The following is a 26,363-nucleotide window of genomic DNA, read 5'->3' as shown; positions in this document are numbered from 1 at the left end:
TGCTAGCATAATATGCCCCCAGAGGTGCTACTCACGTGTACCGTCTCCATGGAGAGTTCCTGCTCGCTGTCCTGGCTTTCCCTGTTTAGTGACCACACCATCATCCGCTCCACTCAACACGCATGCACAGACGTCACCCAAAGATTACACTGACACTTTCGTTATGGGTGAAGAACTGCTGCAGGTTTATTTCATACAACATAAGTATGACGATAAGTGGGTTATCTTACGGGCGATCCAGGGCAAGCAGCCCCTCGCTGCTCCGCCCGCCTTGCGAGCCAGCACGCACGGTGGGTCGATGCCCGACAGTGCAGCACATCTTTTTCAGATCCTCCTTTGGATCACGTGATCTGTCTAATACTCCCGCCCCTTTTAACGGGGGCGGAGCGTGTTATGGCACACCCCCGGTTGGTCAGGCCCCCCAACCGCCCGAAGGACTAACGGGGCGCTGTCGCGGTCTTCCCAGAACCTCCTTCGGCTCCCGGACCTTGGCTCGGGCACCCTTACTGTGCCGGACAGGGGTACCCTTACTGTACCGCCTGTCACAGAGGTACCCTTACTGTACCCTTCTGCCTCCGGATCGCCCTGTAACTCCGCCTGCAAGGCAAGAGAAAACATTAAAACATTCCAATAGCGCGCTGCCTCCGCCGCGCAGGGTAAGCGGAAAGGGTGGGAATTTGCGTGGCCAGGAGGAGCGGCGCAGGAAGCAGAGGAAGATCTGAGGGGTTGAGGCGCCTAAAAGGGGGGTCTAGCCTCGCCCACCCTCGTGGCACGCCTCCCCAGGACAAACCCATTGGGGCCTCCCCTCCCCGAGGCGCGGCCTCGCTAGAGAGGCGGAGCAGGGGGGGGGGGGAGGCTCCGACGGGCGGCCACTAGAAGGCTGCCCTGCTGATGCCCCCTGCGTGAGACGCGGGCAGCGGCATAGTGACCACACCGTCATCTGCTCCACTCAACACGCATGCACAGACATCACCCAAAGATTACACTGACACTTTCGTTATGGGTGAAGAACTGCTGCAGGTTTATTTCATACAACATAAGTATGACGATAAGTGGGTTATCTTACGGGCGATCCAGGGCAAGCAGCCCCTCGCTGCTCCGCCCGCCTTGCGAGCCAGCACGCACGGTGGGTCGATGCCCGACAGTGCGGCACATTTTTTTCAGATCCTCCTTTGGATCACGTGATCTGTCTAATACTCCCGCCCCTTTTAACGGGGGAGGAGCGTGTTATGGCACACCCCCAGTTGGTCAGGCCCCCCAACTGCCCGAAGGACTAACGGGGCGCCGTCACGGTCTTCCCAGAACCTCCTTCGGCTCCCGGACCTTGGCTCGGGCACCCTTACTGTGCCGGACAGGGGTACCCTTACTGTACCGCCTGTCGCAGAGGTACCCTTACTGTACCCTTCTGCTTCCAGATCGTCCTGTAACTCCGCCACAGCTCTGGGGAGGCTCCCGTCGCTGCCAGAGCCCCCCCCCCTTCCTCCCTTCGCTGTTATGGGTGCCCTGCCCCTGCGAGCTGGCTTTAGTGGGCTATATTATGGAACCTGTTCTGTGACCCGCAAATAACATCAATAATTTGCAACTTTACTCAGAACACCAGCGCAGACTAACAACGGGGATTTCCACCAAACGCGAATTGGCGCAAGGATGTCTCTTGGCCCCACTGCTGTTCAGCTTATACGTGACAGATGTTCCTAATTTCTTTGCGATGCAACTGCAGTTCATCCTAACGTAATTGTGTGACGATCTAATTAGGGTCCTTTGTCGCTTAGAAGTGTGTTTCCAACAGCTACAGCACAATAAAGCAAGATGAAGGTAACGTGTGAGTTACTGCCTTCCCTACGTTTATCAACACAAGCTGACATCACGGGTATCTAATGATGGGATGGGTGCTTACAAACTGTGAACATCAGACAGTAGGGGGGCAACCGCCTCTGTCTTTGTACTCTCACCCAGCACACGGGCAATATATGCTCACTGTCCCTGGCTGCTTCATGACACTGTCTCTGAATAGATAATGCCACCCTTGGCTAGTGACAGCATTTTTTGCAAGTGATTCGTTGAGACAATCTCACCTTCCTACAGCCCGCAATAAAATAGATAAAACTGCTAACTCCGCCGTATTCACCTTTTCGGCCAACGCTCCCTATGTTTGTTTCCTTTCACATTTCATTATTATCCTATTGTTTACTTCCAAAGACCAATATCTCAGCAACATCCCCCGGTTTTGGCCTCCCTACTGCCAATAATGACCTGGCATTCTCGGGATCTACCTTAACTAACCAGATAATACGAGTTCTATTGCATATTCTTGCAAATCAAGTTACATTAATTGGATGGTGGAGGCTTATTCCAGCCTTGTTCTTCAATCGTTCATATAAAATCAAGCTACGATAAATATTATGAATATGAACAACAGACAGTATGTGGGCAACAGCCTCTGTCTTTGTACTCTCACCCAGCACACGGAAAACATATGCTCACTGTCCCCGGCCGCTGCATGTCACCGTCTCTGAATGGTTAATGCCACAACCTTAGCTGGTGACAGCATTATTGGCAAATCATTCGTTGGCACAATCTCACCTTCCTACAGCATGCCAAGACAAATGAATGAAAGTTCGATAAAAACTGCTAACTCTGCCGTATTTGCCTTTTCGGCCATTGACTCCCAACTTTTGCTTCCCTTCACATTGTATTACTATCCTATTGTTTACTGCAAATTGACCAAAATCTCATCAACATCTCCTTGTTTTAGCCTTTCTACTGCCAATAATGACCTAGCATTCTTGGGATCTATCGTAACTAACCAAGTAATACAGGCTTAATGAATATTTTTGCAAATTAAGTTACAGTAAATAGGTGATGAAGTCTTATTCTAGCCTTGTTGTTCAATGGTTCATATAAACTCAAACTAAGATAAATATTATTTAAATATTTCGGTTCATTCCTACTTTTTAATTTACTTATAATTAAAGTTTATCACCTGAAAACGATACCCACAACCGCCCTGGCTAAAGCGCGGGGGATAGGACTTATTGAGGCAACCCGGCCTGCTTTTGGTTGCAGGGGCTTGCCTCCCCCAGTGTATATCTGGACCTGTTTCTATATGTTGCCTTCAGCTGATACTCCTGCAGGCCTAACCCTTGGCTTTGGTGCCCGGCTCAGTGTGCTGATGGCTGGTGTTTGATCAAAAGCTTGATCAACCATAAAAATTTATGCCTGTGTAATATGAACCTTTCACGCACAGTTATTACCAATAAATTGTAACATGTATTAGCAAAAAGGGGGCCAAGTACTCTTGGTGCTGAATAACAGATGGTTATTGCTCTCCAACTCAATGGTACTCATTTTATCCATCTCCGAATGATACCAGGCTGGAAAGACCCATAGGGATCAGAACTGTGGCCAAACCCAGGCCATTATAATCCCCTAGGCCACCAGGCCCGACTCTACAATTTAGCACACTTCTGGCACCCTTTGCTGTACACGTTGCACAAATGAAATCAGTATTGAAAGTGGGAGCGCTTAGCATAGAGCCAGTCTAACTACTTGAGGAACCATGATAGAGAAAAATTCTTGTGACAAACCAGGTGAAATCCTCTTTTTTCCTACGCAGTAACCCCCACGTGGAAATCCTCTCTTCAGCAAAGCAGGCGTCTACACGTATCTGGGATCCAACCTCCCCCAAGCGATACACTAACATTTCAATGTACCCAGATGAGCTGTATGACAAGCTGCACTCAATACCTTAGCATTCCTTATGGCAACTTGACTATTCACGAGGTGCACATAATACATTAATACTATTTCCCAACTACACCGCTCCTTACAAAGGGCAGAAAGTTCATAAACAGCCCAATTCTTTCTGATCGTCCAAATGATGCGGCAGGTGACTTCAACTATAATTAATGGACTGCTATGACATTTTCCGGAAACGACTTTATGTTCCTAACTTCTAGCCACAACACATTTACTAGAAATGTTTTACGTTTTCATGATGCAAAATTGGTAGCTACATGACTTGCATTTTTATCATGCTCCTCACATATAGTGGTGGGTGCTCTACACCGACTTCGTTTTTTTTTTTTTTTTCTCTTTTTCCTTCCTGGTTTTTTAAGGGTGTCAGCTCCCCCACTACAGTCCTCCGCTCTATCCACTGAGCAATCGAAGGCTCATGAGAACTGAAAACAAACAAAGCCTGCATATCCCTCCACATCCTGTGTACAAAAGCGCCACTTTCCAAAACGCAGTAAGCAATCAATAACGTAGTCCTTTAACAGGACTTAATTATGTATTGAGGGTTGCATGATGGTGTCTGCGTGAGTTTAGATTTTTGTTAAATCCCCCCAGCTGGAAGTCAGCTTCCTCCCCCACGTAACTATGGTTGTACAGGCAGGGGATGCTGTTTAATAGAAGCATCCTGTAACATGGTGAATCTTGAATGGAGAAAATCTGGATTGAGGGGAGGTTTGTAATGTGCCCATAATTGCAGTCACTGCACCCCATGTGGGGTGACCCATACACAGCCCCTCCTGCTTCCTTGCTATAGTCCTAGCCCCGGTAACCCTACCTGCTGACCAACCTGACCCTTGGTGCTGAACCAACCATGCCCTGGTTCGCTTTGGATAGCCCGGAATTGCTAGCCCACCACAGGGAGAAATGGGAGAGCCTGAATCTTGGAGATACTGGAGGATTTAGTAATATGCTGTTCTAGTGGTATACCATGCCCCTAATTAAACATGCATTATATTTGCGCGCTGCTTACAGCAAGGAGCATGCCCAAGTAACTGCCCCTAGTTTTGAAACATGAGCAGAAGACATGCGACACCCCACTATGGTTGACCTATGTGCAACCCCGCTGTGCCCACAGCCTCACAGATTCCAAATGTCGCATGCTTGATTTGTATACCTGTAAGCCAGGGCTGGATGCCCCTTTAGTGCCCACCACACGTTTGACTCTGCCATGCTGCCAACCTATCACATCACCACACTTGTCGTTGTTGTCTCTAAAAGACAGACAGCACCTACTTGTGGCCGACTGTCCCCAAGTGCCATATAAAAATTAAGCGACAGTGCCGAGCGCCCGGATCCACCCTGACAAATAAGCACAGGTAATTAGATACAGTATTTTAGCAGAGTGGGCAATTGCAGCACTATTAAAAGTTCCGGGGTGACCTGCTCCATTGAGGTTAACTCAATGAGGCTGTACATATAAAGCCTGATACAACTGTTAAAATTGAGGATCACCAGTGGGCCCATTTCAACATAGGACAAAAGCATCATAATTAGGACCCCACGGCAGCACGAAGGTTGCTGCTTGGCAAGTTTGTGGCGTTGCCTAGGACTCAAAATTTGATCCACCCTGGGCGTATTCTCGCACAGCAGGTGGAGGGAATTCAAGAACTGGCTGGCCCAACCAGGCGAAAACAAAAGGCAGCCGTTCAGGGAAGAAGCCACGGCCACTACAGGACCCCGCACTCACTGCTAACTCCATGACCGATACGATGCAACATGCCACCACAAATGCGGCATCTCAGCCCATACATGCAGCCCTTATTAAATTGTTACTGTTCCTGGGCCGTGCTGCCCTGTTCTTTTACGGGCGGGATAAGGGCTGTCGCGCCCAGCCAGCGCAACCCGCATACTGGGCGAGAGAGGGCCTGTTTGGGGCACCAAAGGGCAGGATGTGCATAGCACTGAGCAGGCACCTAGACCGTGCACAGCCCTGCAGCCACCTTCTCTGGGGAAACAAGCACCCGCCGTGTGTGGCCCATGGGTAAAACATAGCAGCTAAAAGGGATGCCTAGGCAAGCCTGGGAAACCACAATGATAGAGTCAAAGACAGCGAGGCATAAGAATATCCTAAGCACACACAATCGAAGGAGAGGGCTTGCGTGCCACACGAAATTGTTGTAGTATGTCCCCAGCCGGACAAAAAGAACATCTTGGATCATTGTACCCAGCAGGGGAAGCGTCTGCAATCTTAGCCTAACACCGCTGGTAGAAACGAACAACCTCTCTTATCATTCCCTGCTGCAACCTTGCGCTGGCAACTCCCCCTCTCCCAGTGTGAAGCTAGTGCCCCCCTTATGCTACATTTGACCACCGCAACACACAACCTGTTGCATAATGGCTTTCGACAACGTCCTGCAGATCCCATTCTGGCCTCCCATCCAAGTGCTAACCAGTCCCGACCCTGCTTAGCTTCCAAAACGGGCCCTGAACGTCCGATTTCCGGAGGACACGGTAGTGTGTGCAAAGCTGCCCAACTGCATTTGACACAAAACACCGCGAAAGCCGAGGGCCTGAAGTGCAACAGAGGGTGGTTTCTCCGATGCACGTCATGCCTGCTGTGCACATGATGTAAGAAACTGAGAAATCGGGTGATCTAACCTGAGGCCTCATGTGCTAATCAATGCTCTAATAATGAATACTTTGCAGTGTGTTGCAGGTCCCGGATCCAAAACAAATGCGCACTATTTCATTTCAAGGCTCCGAGTTACAATTGCAAGTAACAGGCGACCGGACTAAACACAGAGACTTATGCTGTGCTGTCAAAATGGCGGATTTGATGCTATAACTACAGACTTCAGTCGAGGGTTTTCTCGTTGCCTATCACAGCCCTGACCACCAAATTCACTTGAGACAATGTGCAACGGATCATAAAGAAAACAACTGCGTCTCCAAAATTAAAATCATATACGGAGTAACGAGGCTTCACCATCGGTATTCAAAATCATCACCACTGCCACATCGCATCTGACAGCCAGAGAACATATCAGGCTCTTTGTGGGTCGTGATGTGTAGCAGAGCGGCGAGACACTGGAAAGCGCATTTCCCCATAGTTCTGAGGACACTGGATGTGGATACATACCCCGAGCACATCAAACACCCAGTCTCCAGGATGATGCGTGGGGGGTTTCCGATGGCCACTATAGTAATGAGCTAGGTATGACGTGGGGACCTATGCCACTCTAGTTGGGCGCCCCGGGATGACACCCACAACCTGTTGTAGGCTGAACACTATTTACGCTTCTCGCACACGGCGCAAGCGCCTCCTCCTTACCTCGGTAACGCGTGCCTATCTCCCGCAACAGGGAGACGCTGCGCTGAATCTCAAGCGGCAGCGACTCGATGCAGTCCAGGTATTGCTCCACATACGAAGCAAGTATGGTGCGATCTTCCTCTACGCCAACTGGGCTGCTGCTGCCACCGCCACCCCCGGGGGGAGCCTTGCTGCGGTCCCAGCATCCTAACACAGGGCAGGCTCAAACTAAAACCGCGGCGATGGACCGGGGATGGTCATCCTGCTAGGGGAACTCTACAGCCTTCCTCTGTTTCTAAACGTTGCCTTTCCCGGTACCGGGGATTCTCTCCGCCACTACCAGTTGGATGCTTTCTGCGCATGCGCCAACATATTATATAAGGCAATACACTGACTTTTTGCAATTCCCGCATTTGCTTCTGGAAGCCTATTGGACTGAGCTCCGGGGTATTAGGGTCTGGGCATGCTTGAAGTTAATCTGATAATGGGAATCTACAAGGATGCCAGCAAGCAGTGCATGCCGTGTACTCAAGATAGTTTGCAGCTGGTATAGTAGAAATTCCATGGCACGTGCCGCAACCCATGGAAGTGCATTGATATCGTTTATAATAAGTGTGAAACTTTCGCCGCACACGCTCCTTCCCTACTTCCGTTGCGTGTCTACATATAACCCCCGTTTCGGGGAAGGGTGGGAGGCAGTCTAGGTGCTGGGCCCGGGCCTGTACTGCCAAGCTTTTGGACAGGCTCGAGCGCCTGCGCGCCGCAAACAAACGCCCCCCCCCCAGCTAAACTGGGCCTCGAAATCCCCCAAAGGCGCTCAACGTCGCGCGCTGTGGAACGGCACGGACGAGTGCGATATTCGCACCAGGCCCCCTCAGAGCTCTAGCTCCGGGCATGCCACCAAGACCCCTCAGTCTAACTTCCGCCCCAGCGAGATGCCGGGGCCTAACGCATTGGTCGGCTCGGAAACTTGCCCCGTACCAAACCCCCCCACCCCTCCAGAACGACATGGCCCAGGAAGAAACTGCTAGCTCCCTGCTCGCCTGAAAGCCCCGACTGCGACCACCTCCCTGCCCCCTCCCAGTCCCAGGCCGGGTACCCACACGGCCCACAGGCTCATCTAAATTAGGGCCCGGGTGAGAACATGCTTGGGACCGGTCCCTAAGTGGTGGGACCCAGCTGGGGAGGAGGGCGGGTGTCAAGAAACTAACCTCGTGGTCCTTCCCGCAACGATCTCGAAACCTGACGAGTCGGCGTCAGAATTCGCGTGGCCAGGAGGAGCGGCGCAGGAAGCAGAGGAAGATCTGAGGGGGTGAGGCGCCTAAAAGGGGGGTCTAGCCTCGCCCACCCTCGTGGCACGCCTCCCCAGGACAAACCCATTGGGGCCTCCCCTCCCCGAGGCGCGGCCTCGCTAGAGAGGCGGAGCAGGGGGGGGGGGAGGCTCCGACGGGCGGCCACTAGAAGGCTGCCCTGCTGATGTCCCCCTGCGTGAGACGCGGGCAGCGGCATTCCTCCTTTTTGGAGCTCCCCCCGCAGCTTGGGGAGCTGCTGCTTTCTTTTTGCATCCAGTAGGTGGGGAGGGGCTGAGGATCCTCAGAGAGTGGTGACAAGGGTGCAGGGACTCGGAGGAACTGATCGGACTGGGCCCAGCCAGGGGATAAGGACACTAATAATAATACACTAAAGGGGGGAAGGGCACTGGCTGGCGGTGGGACAGGGGGAACTGTGCAGGGACAGTGGACTGGGAAAGGGCCATGCACATTTGGGGCATTGTGTAAACTTTGCTGGGGCGGCGGGAACACTTAGTGTGCCAGGACGGCACAGATGTTTCCACATAGATGGAAACTGAACGACCTGTTCGGCCGGGTGGAGAGAAAGGCAGACTGCAGAGGCAGAAGGAAATCACTGCGGGGAGAAGGGGGCAGTGCTGGGACACGGAAACACCAGGCAGCGTTTAAGGCAGCAGGCCATTCCGGACGAGGGCAGTTCATGGATAGACAGGGCAATGACATGGGATGTGACTGGACAGAGTTAGGATTGTCCAGAGTACCAGGGAAGTGAGGAGGTTTTGTCCGGTCCGGGCAGTGTGGAGACTATGCCTTGGTAGTCACCACCATCATGGCTCTGCCTCAGTGAGCGCTTGATGCCGCGTCAAGGAGCTATATGCCGAGATGTGTGTTGGTATATTTCAGTCCACACCGATATCCGCACGATTCCGTATCTGCTATTTTATGAGTAGATCACTTCATAAAAGACCATACGCACATTCTGACTGCGTTCCCATGCCACGGTGTATATAAGTGGATTCCTACTGTAGCCCAGCAGGCAAGGGTGGCACTGGAGGCTAGGTAGAGTTTACGTGTAAGAAGCCGGAAAGGGTGGCCTGAACGGATTGACCGGTGGTATTCTGCTTCAGTCAGATTGTGCCTCCTGGTGTCCCGGGTGGCTTGGGCGTGTTCATGCATTCGCTGTAGGTGCCGGAGTGTGCCCGTGCCGGCGTGCACACTTGAGTCGAATTCAGTTTGTGGCGCGTGCATACACCCGCCACGGCACCCAGGTGTCTGTGTTGTGGCTATAACCCCTAATGGGCTTCTCTGTGTATGTCTGTTGGAGCCTGGTGGGTGTATGAGGGCGACTGGTGATGGCAGTGCTGGAATATGGTGCTTATGTGAAGCGCTCCGAAAGCTTCGGGTCGAGTTTGTGCTATAGAAATGTTAAGATATAAAAAAAAACAAAGTAAGAAAAAGCAGCTACGCAAGCCATGCACACCTTGGAAGGATGCCCAAATGTAAATGTAAATGTATAGGTATTTATATAGCGCCGATGACCACTACGGGTATCTCAGCGCTGTACTCATACCACTGAAGGAACCCTTCCTGGCTTTCCGTGTGAAGTGTCCACTCCTGGGCACCCCCATGGTGAGGCCAGGCATCCCAGCGCTGTTGGGGCCGTTGTGGAGATTAAGCAAGCTATTGCCCAGAGTTGCAGCGTGGGACCCAAGATTAGAATAGGCACTGAGGCGAGAATATCCGGTCCAAGGAATTTATAGCCCGAGACCCTGCCGCGGCGGGAATCGAACCCTGGTCCCGGACCAGTGCTCTGCATCGAGGTCTGCCGCTCTAACCTTTGAGCCACACTTCTCCATTAAAGATGGGGAAATCCTACTAAACCAAGCCCGTTACCATCAGAGAGCCGGACTGGAGCGTGCAAGGCAGCGTGACGAAGCTTCTGATAAGAAACTTCGTCACGACAGCCGTAATGCCGGCAAGCCAGTCCGGATGGGCCGGACAAAAAAGCGAAAAGGAGGCACCCTAGAAACCTTATTTCCAATGGCAGCCCACCGTTTAACATAAAGGGTGATGCAAGCCAATGGGAATAAGGGGAGGGGCTTCAAGCCCTTTTCTCAAAGTACTCATCTGCAATAAATCTCGCCGAGTGAGCTACGGATGTGCGCAGCAATGCTAGGCGGGACCTAAAAACCTAATGCTGGTTCACTCAGGCTGGGCTTTGTCTGCCTGTATACAGCCCAACCTGAGTAAAACTACCTTGCTGCATGCACTCAGAGCAAAACCCTGAACCTCAGACAGTGTGTTTCTGGGTAACTGTATTATGGTTCAGTATTGCACATTGAGGGGTTTTGGTGACAAAATAAACCATGAGACCGAAGGCCGAGTGAATACTAACTAAATGTCATCAGATGGTTTTATTGAATCATTGTACACAGCACTTGCTATGTGTTTTTATATTAATTGTTTAATTTAAAACATCGAGCATGAAAACCAAGACAAGTAAGTTGCTGACTTGAAATATTACTTTAGCATGGTTAGATGACCAATCTCTTTTCGAGGGTCTGGGGTTGGGCTGTAGCAGACTGACTCAGTCCGAAGTTGTGCTGTTCTGAGATATGAAAATAAAACTAAACCAGCAACATAGAATTTCAAGCACTGGTAAAACCATTAAGTCTCATTTTTTGTCTTGGTCCTTGCTTTTCAACGATGCTGTTCAGCACTGGCAAAATTAAAAATAAAGTGCCACATGCATCGACGAGAAAACTGGTCGCAAACGGGCAGATTAGCAGAATCTGCCCCTTTGCGACCGGTATTTTTGCATTTGGGATGCATCATCCCAAATGCAAAAATCGCAATTTAAGGAATCTCTAAATAGCGATTCCTTAAATTGCGATTGCATTTAAGGAATCCCAAATTGAGATTCCTTAAATGCAATGCATTAAAGTTAAAATATTAGCGATTTCGCTAATAGGGGGAGCAAATTACCATGAAGTTGAACTTCATGGTAATTTGCAAAAACTTTGAAAAATGCACTTTTGTGCATTTTTCAAAGTTTCATGTTGCGCACACACATGCCCTTAGAGCATGTGTGTGTGCAACATATATGCACAGATCAATTTCAGGGGTGCAATAGGGTGTCATTTTGACACCCTTGCACCCTTGAAATTGCATGAGCAATTTGCGAGTACCTACTGGTACTCGCAATTTGCTCATGCAATCTCCAAATCATTCCTATGGGCCTGGAGGCCCATAGGAATGATTGGGACGGCATTCCTTAATTGCGACTCGCAATTTGCGAGTCGCAATTAAGGAATTTGTAGGAATCTCTATTTTTATAGTGATTCCTACATGCATAGGCTTTTGCAATTCCTTAATTGCGATTCCTTAAAAATCGCAATTAAGGAATCGATCAAGGCAGTTTATGGGAGGGAAGAAAAACAGTAGGGAGAAAGACGGTGATTTTAAGAAAAATGCGCACAGGATACGAAATAAAGATTATGGGATCTTAGTAATGCCCAAGGGAGCAAGTGACGTTGAATAGGGCATGAGAGTTGCGAATCAAGGGAGGTTTGCGAGTAAGACACAAAAGGAGAAACGATAAGAAGAGAAAGAGAGAAGGGTGAAGAAAGCAAAGAAAGCACGGCAAAGGAAGGACAGTTAATGTTGCAGAGAGAGCGCGCAAACAGGGAACAAGAAATACAGGGAGCATGCGAGGGAAGAATTTTAACAATAAACGTTGTGGGCATAATCAAATAGACACAAAATATTTGCATAAGCCAGCAACAGTGTAAAGTTTGAATACAGTTTGTAAAACATCAAGTCACAATAAGAAGGGTAATTAGAGAGTTATATTTACAAAATGTCATAGAGGTTGATGATGGTGTTCCATGTTCAGTATTTGAGAATTATGAAATGAAAAGAGTTAAAGGAGTACTCGAGTTATTCAGGCTAGAGTCTTAGGCTAGACCCAATTATGGCTAGCCACCTTTAGATCTTCCGGCTGTGGGAGTATGTAAGGGGTTGAGGCCTCTAACCCTCCTCAAAATTTGCATTTCCCAACACAGCAATAATAGGAACAATTTCCATTTTGATATGGTTGCATAGATTCAGCAACAGTGATTGGGATTGTTACTGCTGTTCCAAATCGGATTTTTCAACTTTTGGCCAAAATGTATAGCGTTATGCAGAAACCTGACCTTCGATAGGTTGCATTGTTTTTGCTCTGGTCACCAATGGGATTACTATGTTTATGCTCTTTTTTTTTTTTTTTTTTTTTTTATTAAAACCTTTATTTCGGTAAATGCACAATACACAGCGTCTGCCTACAACCCCTCGGGGCCGGCCGCTATGACATTGTAGAACATAGAACAATAATGTCAGGATAAGAAAAGGTTTAATTTTATGATTTTGTCGAGTACAATGTAGTGAACTACGAAAGGAGTCGAAGCTAACATTGACCAGGAGAGACATAACCGTTCACGGAGCTCCCAGAAGGAGGCGTTATATAGGAAAGCGTTTGCAAGGAAACAGGTGGCCACCATCCGGGAAGTAAGAGCAAACACTATACCACAGAATGATAGAACACGATAAACTCCCAACTAACACTGAACCCCGACCCCGAAGAAACAAAGAAACATAAAAGAAAAAGAAACCGAAGAAGAAGAGAGAAAGAAAGAGAAAGAGGGCCATAGAGACAAAGAAAAGACATAGAACACATCCCATCCCCCCACCCTGCATACCAGCGGAAGGCCACGGCCCACCCCCCCCCCAATAGGCATGCCTGTCGCCCCAAATGAACCCCAAGTAGGAAGAGAGTCCGGAGAGTGGGAAAGAACCTCCCAGTCTCCGACTCCCAGAGAAGGCAGGAGGAGGAAATTTTACATACTCCCGGTCACCACAGCCCCATAAGCATCCCCCACCCTGAATATCATCAGCACAACTGAAGTAGCAAGCAAAGCAGCAGGTGGGGAGACTCCATTCCAAATGTGCAAATAAATCAGATAATTAGCAGTCCCGTCCTAGTACCCGCCCGCCAATACGTACAGCAAACTAAAGGGAATCGCCCAGCCCTGGCCCGATCCTAAGTGGCCCCACAGATCCACCCCCGCAATCAACAATAGCAAATTACACACATGCGGCACAGCAAATACATGGACAAATATTCTAGTCCGGGTCATGCCAGGCGGTCAGGCAGGATCATCAAGGGAGACAACATCAGCCCTGGCCAGAACGCGGAGACCCCACCAAGCATGGCCACCGCTGGGAGTGTACCTCAGGCAGAACAAAGGAGCAAGATGGCCGCTCCCGGCATAGAAGACGCAGAGGGAGAGGAAGCGAGAGTTCCCAATCATAAACCATCACCACAGCGATAGTAACCAACACAGTTTTCCCCACAGAACGGCACACACTCCGGCGTTGTTGAGGAAGCCGTGGCAACACTTGCAGAGGCAGAGTCTCAGCTTGTAAAGTGGAAGGGAGCTTTGTATCTGCAACTTTGTCATTAAGAGAACACTCGACACTGTAGCCAGGGAGAGGACGTTCCACAGTATCCCCCTGTCGCCACATTGTATCTACCTCGAAGGGAATGAGAGGCATTGGGGGGTCAGACAACCGCAGTAGTTCCCTGGATGGCATAGCAGCATCGATCTTCCGCTCCAGTTCTCGAGTGTGTTGGCACCATGTCGCCCTCAAGTCTTCCAGGGCTAGAAGGATATCACCATAGGTCAGGTCTGCTCCTCGCTTCCGCATGTCGGCAGTATGTAAAGGCGCCACCAGGACACCCTCCAGCTCGACAGTAGGCAGGGAAGCTTGCGTCAGGGGTATGGAGGCTTCCGTCTTTCCGGCGAGGTAGACCGGCACCGCCACCATTTTGGCAGTTAGCCCACAGCGGAGGGGTGAGGGCGACTCCATAGGGCGGAGGAATAGTAGTTAAGGCAAGAAAAGTTACTGCTCGCTATACGGGGCTCACTCGATGGGAGAGCCCTCGGCTGTATTGCAATGCGGGTGGTGGGCGCTCTAAAACGGATACCGCTCTGACCGCTGGTAGCAGGACAAAGGAAGGTTCGCCAGCCCGGGCCCAATCCTACAGGAATTCTCTCCGTCGCGAAGAAGGCTCCGCCAAGCCGCCCACTCCACATCCGGTCACATTTCCCCAGGCGCCGGTCCAGCCCCAGGTCGTCTCACCGTACGTGATAAGCGGTGTCCGGTGACGGTGGTCGGGCCAGGGTGCGTGGGCAAGGTCCGAAGTCGGCAAACTCTATGAATCCTCGACCAAAAAAGCCGGCGGGGACATCGGAGGAATGCGGAAAGTATCAGCGCATTCGTGGTTACATTTGCTCGCACCGTAGGCAGGATTAAAGATCAGGATGTCATATAAACAGCAGACGGGCTGCGGAGCCGGGAGCTCAGACGTCCTGTCCGTCCGCCATCTTGGCTCCTCCCCCTGTTTATGCTCTTTTAATGAAAACATGGAGCACCCTAATACCCCATTCTAGTTAGTAAATGCTAAGGATGCAGATAAAATTAAAAGAAGTCAAAATAATTTGCCACAATGCAACAACAACACATATTATCCAACATTACGCGCTGGATACAATATTCCACATACATAGAGCCCAACACTTTTATACCATATATTTGGCTATCATGTTGATCACAAAACGCATACCAAGATGCACTATGGACAAACATCGTACTAAGTACTTCATGCAGACATCTCACATGAATCTACACAACTCAAAGATACCTTAGAGCCAGCAACACCAGCCCAACCCATCTAAATGTTTGACCAGTGACATGTTCTCTTTCCAAGAGATCCAGAAGCAATTTATGAAAGACCTGCAGTAGATCTCGCAGAAACCAAAATTCAAGCACTCACAGATAAATGATCATAATGCTTCCGCACATATAGAGACATGCCAGAGTGCAACACACAAATTATCACAGGAAAGCTCAAACTATGATCTGTGATGGAAACCCCAGAATCGCAATCTGAGGCACCCCAGAGAACTGACAAGTGTCATGGGACCTGATGCAGGCAAGGAAATTACCCCTGATGTGAAGTAATATACAGTTACAATTGTGGTGTAAAGGGTTCGTCAAACACATGTGGCCGATGCCACCTAACCTGCTGCACCATTGATAGCTACACCTTTTGATACAAGGCCATCCTAACAGCAATCTACAAATTCTAATAATATGACATTTTAGGATTCAGTACACAAAAATGGGTTTGCTCAAGATTACAAGTTAGTGTTTCCCATAATTCTGCATCCATTTATTGCGACTCAAAAAAGAAAATATGTCTTACGCTGTAGCATTAGTCACGTAACCCACTTATGAAACCCGACAAGAGGACTGTGATGTGGACATGTGACAAGCGCTGAAGAAAACCACACTTACAATTTTGGGTGGCGGGAGATCAGGAAGGCTCTTCTGAGGGGGAGACGCAGCCTGTCCCAATTCCCCATTGGTCAAAGAGTTTGTAACTAGGAGATCCACTACTGCAAGACAAAGAGACAAAAGAACAGTGTCACTTGGGCAATTCATGTGGGATGTCTGAGCATTAAAGAAGGGCTTTGCTTCTTACTATTTGGAGGGCAGGATGCCAACAGTAACTTTTATTCTGTCAATAGCACCAAGAAACCTTGTCGGGGTGAATGTATGCTTTACAGATGTGCCTATTATGTTACAACACGGGCCCTCATTTCTACTTTATCCACTTAGGGACCCAATCTTTGAAGGTTTTAAGCAAATTTCAGGTCAGGCAGTCCATGATCACAGACAAGGGATTATAAGGACAGATGTGCTTCTGCACTTATCAGTTCTTTCAAGAAGTTTATAGTTCAAGCCTAACAAATGTGCACAAAAACACTTTCCAACCACGTTTTGGCATCAAAGATGGCAGTCAAAAGTCACGTACATACGAGATGCACACTCCCTGCGAGCTTCGTCAAAAACACCAAATTCCGCTTCCTCAGAAAACAACTTTACTGTACATTCATACCTCCAAGCGGGATTTGACGTGAGGAGATTTTGTGTACCAAGGTACTGTATACTAGTAATTTTATGCATTCATTTGTTTATTTTTCTACTTTTGGAAGAAATTACAACCTAAATGTTCTATGCTCATTGAAGAGACACCAGATATGGATTGAGGGATCTTGTTCATCAACTGTGCTCCTGCAGCTAAAATACCTGTTCCTGGGGCCATCTGAATTTATGGGCCACTAGTAATCGAAGCCTTGGAGTCCACAATACAGACAAAGTTATGAAAATCCAAAAATGAAGAAGTCTCGAAGTTTTAAAGAAATCCTTATCATTGAGCTCAAGTCCTACAAAAACAATTATCACTTGAGCAAATGTTCCGACTGCTGTTCTCCGGATCGCCGTAATGCTCTGTATTGTGCAAAGATACCTATTGCGTGAGATCAGAGAGGGTTTTCTCAGTAACGTTGAATTACAAATTGCATCAAGTGGTAAACAACTGTAGCATGAAGATGCAAGATTCTTCAAAAAGACTTCAAAGCAGTGTAGACATGAGCTAATTCTCGTACATTTTCAACTCGCAACTTCCCACAATGAGACCCTACAATTCAAGGTTTTACAATCTGTTGATGCCAAGATGGGGGTTTGCCAACCAAATCAGTAGCACAGGCTGGCCTGAATAATTAAACGTAGGGTCCCTTCAAAGGATCGATTTGAAAATTCCTAGTGCTTAGCTATAGATTGTTTGAGTGAAATTGGTTTCACACTTTCATATTGCAGGACATGTCAAGATACATTCAGGATTTTGGCAGATATGGAGTATTTCCAATATTCCTTGTGGGATCAGTCTTGAGTATATCATGAAATAAAAAGAATAAAGTGAAGGTATTTTTTTGTCTATGAATACTTGCTCACCAAAGCAGTACCCTAGAGTGGTACGTGTCTAGTGACCTTAAGCACAGAGATGAGGGAACTGTTGAGCAAAAGGCCTAAATACTATACAGCTGTAAATTGTGCATGTGTTTGTTGTAATTTACACCATTTTAGCTGATTCACAAATTCTTTATATTAATCTATGCATGTCAAAGTTTCCATATAGTAGTAAATAGTATCTGGAATAGCAGACTTGTTCCTCTTTTCTTATCCATTAAGTGTGCATGTTTTGCGCATCACAGCGAGTATGAAGAAACAGACTTAGAAACTGAGAAAGTATTTCGATTTTCTATTGCAGTTTATTTTTTTTATCAATTCACAATACTTTATGCCTCTCAAACAGTTCTCTCATTTGAACACATCCCCTGATAAACCTGGAGTAAACACTTTCTCAAACTTTATACAGTCCTTAGATCTGGGTCATCCAGGAATAACTTGGATGCCCTGAAATGTAGTGATATCAACTTCTCGCGGATCTTTATTCAGTATTGCTTGAATATATTTTCCAAAATTCTGTCCACTCGACTGGCCCCATATATACAGTCGATAGTGTCGGATCAACAGCACGGTTTCGTCCCCGGGCGGGATACTACAATGCACATTAATACTGCTATAGCAGTGTTCGATGCTGCTCAATGCCTGGGTGGCAAAGTTGCAATGTTAATGTTGGATGCTGAGAAGGCTTTCGACCGAGTTTCTTGGAGGGCACTTTGGGTTATAATGGAGGAAGTGGGAATCGGTCGCAGGTTTGTCTCAGCTATCCAGAAAATCTATGCGAACTCACAGGCTGTTATCAGGCTTAATGGACTGACATCGGATTTATTCTATATTCAGACGGGCACCCGGCAGGGGTGTCCCCTCTCACCTTTGCTTTTCGCAATTTACATTGAACCTTTTATTCGGCATTTGGTACGGAATCAGTACATTAGCCCGGTTACTTATAATCAAGTACATATTAAAGTTACCGCATATGCGGACGACATAGCTGTTTTTACAACAGAACCAGTTCAAGCGATGAGGGAGATTGTTCTGGAAGCACAGCAATTTGGACTAATCTCAGGGTATAAACTTAATACCAATAAAACTCAAACTATAACCAATATAGAACATATCCCATGCATACCCATGTTGGGTGTTACCCAAAAAGCTACATATTTAGGGGTCAGTCTCAATAGCCACATGGAAGAAATAGTGAAGCTTAATTATGAACCACTAATCAAGAAAGTTGCTACTGACCTGCTCAAGTGGCACCAACTTCCCTTAACTATTTGGGGACGCTGTAATATTATTAAAATGAATGTTCTTCCGAAGTTTTTGTATTTGTTCAGGAGCATCCCTCTGCGGGTCCAACATGCATTCTTTAAAAAAGTGGATGGCATCATAGGCAGTTTCATTTGGGGGTATAAAAGGGCTAGACGGGCTATCAAATTTCTTAAATTACCATATGAAAGGGGGGGTTTCGGATTACCTGATTTTAAATTCTACTTTTGGGCTGCTTTTGCTACGCGTTTACAGAGTCTGATGGAAGGTTTTGGCATGTCTCAAATGTGGCTTGCATATCAGTTATTATGCGGGTCTGAGTATAGGTTTGTACTCTCTAGGATGTCCGATCCGAACTACTTTAAACGCGTTCGTTTTAAGATACTGAGACACGCTATTTGGATCTGGCGTGATATTGCAAAGCTGTACAACATTCCTGATCTACATGCAAATATTTATCTAAGGGGAAACCCCCGCCTGGGGGTTCTATTTGGGGACTCTGCTTGGATGATTTGGCACCACTGTGGTGTACTTCAGCTAGGGCAATTGTATGATCAGGACGGATTTAGATCATTCTCCTCTCTCAGAGATGAATTTGGGATTCCGAATCACTCCTTTAAATTTCTGCAAATTAGAGATTTTTTTATTAATTGGGAAGGCTTATTGACTGTTAATGTGTTGGGGGAAACCGCAAGCTCATTTTTACAACTTAAGGGCAGGGGCTATATAGGAAAAATTTACAAATACTTAATTATAGGCGTAGCCGATGATTCTGTCCAGGCTGTAGATAAATTAAATTGTTATTTTGGAACTAGCATTACCTTACCAGATTTGCACAGGTCATTATTCATTATTAATACTTCTGTTACTTCTATTAATTTAAAACTTCAGCAACATCGTATGCTATTTCTTTTGTACTACACGCCTGAAATTATCTCTAAATGGGCTGTGCCTAATGTGACACCTAAAACCCATTGCCCTAAATGTTTATCTTTCGCTGCGGACATCAGACACATGTTTATTACGTGTCCAGTGCTTTCTACCTTCTGGTCATTGATTGCAAAGGAGTTATGTAATCTGTTGGGTCGCAACATTACTATTTCTGAGAAAGAGATTCTTTTGGGGTTAATAGAGGACTCAGGTTTTATGTCAGATGCTTTATTCTCTATTATCATGGCCTGTTGTCGTTTATGCATTGCTAGGGTTTGGATTGAGCCAAAACCTCCTACGCTTGCGGAGTTTTGGCAATTACTAACAGGGGTATATGAGATGGAGATTGCCCTATCCAAGGCCAGGGGCCTCTCCTCCAAAAATAGAACTGAACGATTGTGGCTCTGTCTACAATGGGATTAAGTGTTACAGACTGTAAACGTTTCTTTTTGTTTGCATTTATACTGCCTTGATGTCTTGTTATGCTATGTAACTTCTTTCTTTTCCTCTTTTGGCAAAATAAAAAAAAAAAAGAACTACCAAATGACATCACAATAGGAACAGCCAATAGGAAGTCGAGTAATCCAATACCTGTGTTGGTTGAGAGCAACAAATCCTCTTTTCTTGCTGCTCGCAGTCAAGATAAGTACATTATCAATTCTCTTATATAAAACCTATTCATAGTTTATATTTCTAGGTTGTTGTTGGCCCTAATTGTTTTATAATACATATTTTGTGTCCCCCTATGCAAGCTGTGTAGGGCGCTGGCTTGGGCTCTCCCTGCACACTCGCGTCTCTGTAGCGGTCGTTAGGCTGCTGTTACAGGACGCTCCTCTGTCCATTCTATTTTCACCTCAGGCTCCTGACCTGGGTTTTGCTCCCGTTGCCTCCGCTCCTTCAGCCGTATCCTCTGCAGTTTCGGCCGATGTCTCCCGATGCGGTGCCACTCGGCGGTGAGCCCACTCGGTGTTGTGCTCTTCTGCTCCGCCCCTCGCAGCTTCCTGATACTCACCTCAGTTCCACTCCCCTTCCTAGCCTAGCCGCACCCCTCATTTCTTATAGCTTTCTTTCCTTCAGGGTTTATTCCCTGTTATTTTTGCCATTATTGTTAGAACAGTTAGTTCAGAAGCCATATGTCTAAGGAGGAAAATAGTCAAATGTTTAAAGATAACTAAAAATCTTTTATCAATGATTCTGTTCAGTAGGCTGTCTCAGTCTCTATGCTGAACGTTTAAAAAAATTTAGAAGCCTCCATATCAAAAATGTTTTTTTCCTCCAATGAAGGCCCTTTTGTCAACGGCAGGAAATGTACAGCGACCTCCCCTGGGTCTTCTAAAGGCATTTCTATAAATAATTGGTCTTCCCACTCGAGAGATTTCTAAATCGGGGCCTCCTACTTCCCCAATTCATATATCCCATTTTAGAGACACTGATGACGATGATGTGCTGGATGAAACAGACATGGCAAACAATGTATCACTTTCTCTAAAGCAACTTTCTGCAAATTTAACGACGCTTTTAGGTTTGATTTCATTAAAATGTGTTTCTGATGTTAGAGCTTTAGATGTGTCCTCTTTCCGTTATTCTCCTCTTGGAATTTCCTTTTAGGTTCACAAACGTACCAAAACCAACTTATCTGTGATTCATTATCCTTTTTTCCCTTCTCAGCCTAAGTTGTGTGTTGGAAACTGTTTAAAAATGTATGTTGCTCACACTGCAGACTTGAGATCTCACTCTTCTAATCAGTTACTCATTTCCTTTCAAAAACCCCATAAACCTGTATCCTCTCCCACCTTGGCCCATTGGATGAAATGGATCATGTCCTTAGCTGGAATTAATCTGGATTCTTTTGGGGCCCATTCAGCCAGAGGAGCAACAGCCTCTCGGGCTTTCTGGGCAGGTGCCAGTCTACATCACATTCTCAATTCTGCAGATTGGTCCAATGTAAATACTTTTAGAACTTTTTATTACAAAGCAAGTTCATATTTCTCCGATTAGGTTATTGCAAGACTTTGAACATGCATAATATAAGCTGCTGGTCTTATAATTAAATTTAGATTTTCCGAGCCTTAGTGTCAGAAAGGCTAGATTTAATAAAGACATGGAGGCAAGTATTATCCACCACAGTTTTATTAAACCACCCTGATTTTCTTTTCTGCAGTTCCAGCACCTTCCTCCAGCGTTGCTTCCACCTGATCCGGCTGGTTTAGTTTCACCTTCTCAGGATACAAAGCATCTTCACGGATCTTTCTACTTGAATCGGCTTGTTGCTCCTCACTTCCTTACGGACTGCTTTATAGACTTGTTCACCATGTTACTAACCTTTTAATCAGTTCTTTTGTTTATTTCCTTACCTCTTGTTTGTTCACTTCAAGAAAAGAGGATTTGTTGCTCTTAGTCAAGACAGTTATTGGATTACTCAACGTCCTATTGGCTGTTCCCATTGTGATGTCATTTGGTAGTTCTAGTGTTTGTTTTTTATTGGAAATCTAGTTCTTGCTTGGATGCTGTATTTAATAAAAGCAAGAAAAAACTGCATAATACTCGCCTTTGTGTCTTATCAAAATCTAGCCTTATTGACACCAAGGCTAGGAAAAAATCAATTATTCTCCATTTCCCAGCCAGTCCCCACTGTTGTCCCCACTGTTCTCCACGATTATTGACGTGTGTAGAGATCTCCTCAGTCGATGGGAAGATCTCTGCACAGGAAAGATAAGAGAGGAAAAAGAGACCTCCACATGCAGGTTTGTCAATAGCAGTTTGTCGAACGTTAGAGTACTATTGAAATACTAATAAACATTCTACAAAATGCAGTCTGTGAATAGGCCCTGAATAGTCTACATGACTAAGCAGACTATGAAGTCGTATTTTGGATTCAATAACACCCCTTTGGCTCTTTGAGCAGGTTAACTGCACTTGTATAGGTTATGACCCGGCCCTATACCTATGGGCCCCAAGTACACAAATACTTGGGGCCCAAGGGCATTTTTCAGTGGACTGGAATATATGTGAAGAGACAAACGGAAAGGTAGGTCCAAGGACATATCCCTCATCACAATACTGTGAAGCTCGATTGGAACATATATTAATGGCAAACCACGTCGTAAATGGTGGTTGAAAGTTTTAGCCAAATAGAGGTCTTGAAGAGAGGCACACTTTATTGTCAGAGGGGGCAGCCGAAGGTCAAGTTAAATCTGAAAGCGGCTTTTGCTGTAAACAAACTGAAAGAAAGGTGTTCGGAAACATAAAACATTTCCTTTTCTTTAGTTCAGCTAGCAAACAATCCACATGCAAAGAGAAAGCACAATGCCTGGTAAAACACTTGTAAAATATTGAAAATAGTCTACGAAAATATCCACAAAAAAAGTTTGACTATTGTTTTCTTCAAAGAAACTCTACTGTATAGAAAAAGGTGCATAAAATGTGCCCTTCGACCATCTCACAGATATTCGGGAGAATGCCATCAAGATAAAAAGAGCAAAATTGAAACAAAAATGACTGACATTTTATATAGGGGTCCTTGGATTCTAAAGCACAAGCAAAGAAGATATTCAAGCACCAAGACCACGAACTTCTGTGATTGAGTAGATAACTGGAAATGCCCAGTGCTTTAAATGGGGGCAAAATAGTGCAGGCACTCATTTAAATGTGGCGAGTGGGCGGGGCTTGGGGGCGGGGCTTAGGGCAAGACATGCCGATACTTATTGACTTCGATACTACTTGCAGCACATACCAAAACACATGGGAAATGTCTTTCAATTAACAAAGCAGGTTTGTTTACTTATAACAAAAAACACGAAAACCAAACGCGGCGATATTTCAACTTTTCGATGTTTTGTAAAATGTGCAACATAAATTGTTGCTGTTCTCAAGTGACACAGAATGAAACAAGCAGACATGCACCCACAAAACACTCCACACATTTCCGCTAATATAACTTCCAAGAGTGTTTGTCTCCCCCCTCCCCCCTTTCTCTCGTTTTTCTCAACAATCACAGGCAAGCAAACATAAGCAGACACTTAACAAAAGAATCGGGTACGCTTTAAAGCCATTTGAACCTGGTTACCTCCCATGGCTTTCTTAATTACGCTATCACTGGGCTGCCTCGATGTCTGTGAACACCCAGATGGTATGCAAATGAGCCCACGCTGAATTGTTCAGCTGGGCTCGGCGCAGGTCTATAGAAGTGCTTTAGCTATCAAAAAACAGGCCGCCAGCGTTTCATGAGTACCGGTACTCTCCTCGGCAGTAGAGAAGTGCCGGTACTCCGAATGATAAATCTAAGAAGTGCCGGTACTCAGTACCGGTGAGTACCGGCCCATTTAAAGCACTGGAAATGCCAGAGAAAGAGTGGCGCTAGGCGAAGTCCCAACCCTGCCTTTTTTGTCCCGGTGGCAAGTAGACTTGATAAGGGTCATAATCTACTACTACCAGCAACAAGCATCGCTACCTCTCCGCAGCGTAGGCTAAAGGCCTTTATGCGATCAGCTGGTTAATGCGCAGTTCCTGGAAGCACCCCGCACATACGCATCACTTTGCCACATCCACCATCCTAGTTTGCGGTGGATGGAGGGGTTACTGCCAAGATGCTTAACGAGGCAGCCCCGAACCATCAACAATTGACACACTGTGTATATCCCAATTAGGTCTCACAATGGGGAACAAAGTCTTTGTTATGTAATTGTGTAATACACGTTTCATGTTTCTTTTCATCAAATCCGAGAGTTTTGGCAGCAGTCTGTGTTCCAGTTCTATGTGTGATGACATAAGGAAAGTTATTCCAATTACGCATACCATTCAAGCAGTTGTTTTGTTGTATACAGACTGGTTGCCCTAGCTCATGCGAGTCTATGATCAATTCTTCTCGCATGTACACTATGTGCATTCCTCCGTGTACAGAGGGTGAAGGCAACCCACAGCTCACCCATGCAACACTCATACCACTCAGCTTGGTTCTGCTCAAGAGCCAACGTTACTGCACAAGAGGTAACTCATGTTCAACGGCCTGTGCTTCGCTCCGCTATGCCGTCATCAAAAGAGTAAACAAACAGTGCATGTCAGAAGTGCAGAAAAGTGCATTGCCAAATGCCAGCATCTCTCTGTGTAGACAGTAAGAGTTACCAACCACAGAGCTCTCCAATCAGTGACTGATGTGACCCTTAGAAATGTATCATGGGGAGTTTACTAAAGAACCAGTGTTTGACATGGTAGGCAGGTTGACCACCAATTGAGAACATAGTTTCCGAGGGTGTAATGGAACACATCAATTCTTAGTGACACATGTAGAACTGAGGGTTTGCAGCAGGGGCGTAACTAGACCCAAATTTCAAAGGGGACTAAAACTTCCAGCAATGGGGCAGAACAAGCATTTCAAGAAGTGGGATTGGATCTATCCTCACAGCCAATATAAGTAAAAGAGGTAATAAACTTCAATTTAAACATATTGGACAAACCTGTTATTATAACCAGCACGTTTTTGTAGATTTGACACTGTTCCCAGGCTATTCACTGTGATCTTTAAAAAGCAGATGGAGTGCATTGACAAATAAAACACGGCTTCTACAGATTTTAATCCAAAGCACATTAGACAAGTTTTAGCAAAGTTATTTCAAGACAACACCCTTGTTGTCAAGATCCCTTCTGTGGCACAACAATTTGCTTGTGAAATATTTATCACTGCAATTCCAGAAAAATGCTCACGTATTAATGGCTGAAGGTACAATTTAGTTTACCCAGTTGTAAAAGTCAGTGCTGCTTTTGTGCCACAGTCATACCGGAATCCATTTTGGTGACCTAAGAGAAGGTTATGTCCTTCTATTACTGTAACTATTTGTTTTGACACCGAACTTTCAATCTTTTGTCTAAAATAGTTGGTTATTGGCCGGCAGTTAGAAAGAGTCCTTGTTTGAAGCCCTCTTTGTTTTAGGGAGTTCTTTTGAGAAGACACCTTTATCCAAAGAGTTGTTTATACCTCTGGCTGGGTTAGATGCAGCAGAATTCATGAAGATATTCTTGCATATATGAGCAGGACATGGGTCTGCCAGTGATCGTGCTGGCCTGCAAGCTTTTTCAGCCTTGATGAAGTCCTATGTGATCACAGGGTAAAGGTGAGTAACTGTGGCTGTTTTCATGATGTGTTTTCTAGGGAACTGCACAACACTGCTGGAATTATGATTGAGAAATGATTGAGCAATAGAGAGGGAAGCAGGGGGTCTAAAATCAGTTTGAGGGCAGGAAGTAATGCAGGTGTGCCAGGCACACAGCAGGGGCCTTTGACCGTGCTGCCAAGGAATCCGGGTGTCCTCAGGCACTGCTACTTCAGGTACTATGGTTAGAGGACCCTTTTTAATGTGAAATCATCTAGCCGGTCTGCTCTTGTGCTCTTGAGGCCCATCACCAGCTCTCCCTGTTCAGATCTCCTGTCCAATGTCCAGGTCTCTTGAGTATGGTCTGCTCTTCTCCATTGGTCATCTCTACATGACATAGGGCAGGCTCCTCTGAAGTAAGGCAGGCATCGGAAATCTTGTCTCCAGCCAGCCTTCCATGCTACCTACTCCCATGTTGTTATTCAGAAGAAATAAAAGTATACATCTATGCTGCTCACCATATAAAGGTTGAGCAGGGGCCATACCTGTAGGTGTGCGCTGTTTAGACAATGACCATTATAGAAAAGAAAATATATCGAGTTTAATGATTATACATTCATGATTAAATTGAGACACAAATATACATCAGTTTAGTATCCATGCAATTACACATTTAACGGAGTCCACTAAACATGTAACGAGTGAATGAACCATAAGAGCCCATATTAATTTAGGAAGAAAAAAAAGTTGCATGAATATGCACTCTACTAGAAAAGATACATATTCCACGAGGACAACTGTGAACTGTGCACTACCTAGCTCCATGTAGTCAGC

General features: G+C 46.3%; 1 protein-coding gene across 1 annotated transcript in view; it reads right to left on the bottom strand.

Moving 5' to 3' along the window:
* The window catches only part of AFAP1L2 (actin filament associated protein 1 like 2), a 509,415-nt gene that overhangs the window by 181,986 nt on the left and 301,066 nt on the right, over nt 1-26,363 (bottom strand). The window contains exon 4 of the mRNA XM_085603289.1: nt 15,736-15,836. Coding sequence (XP_085459415.1) covers nt 15,736-15,836 — 101 coding nt within the window. The remainder of the gene's footprint in view (nt 1-15,735; nt 15,837-26,363) is intronic.

This window comes from Triturus cristatus, chromosome 1_2, assembly GCF_964204655.1.
Source record: "Triturus cristatus chromosome 1_2, aTriCri1.1, whole genome shotgun sequence".
In the NCBI taxonomy this organism is placed as follows: domain Eukaryota; kingdom Metazoa; phylum Chordata; class Amphibia; order Caudata; family Salamandridae; genus Triturus; species Triturus cristatus.
Note: the sequence above shows the minus strand (reverse complement) of the source record. Positions and strands in the feature narration are given on the sequence as shown.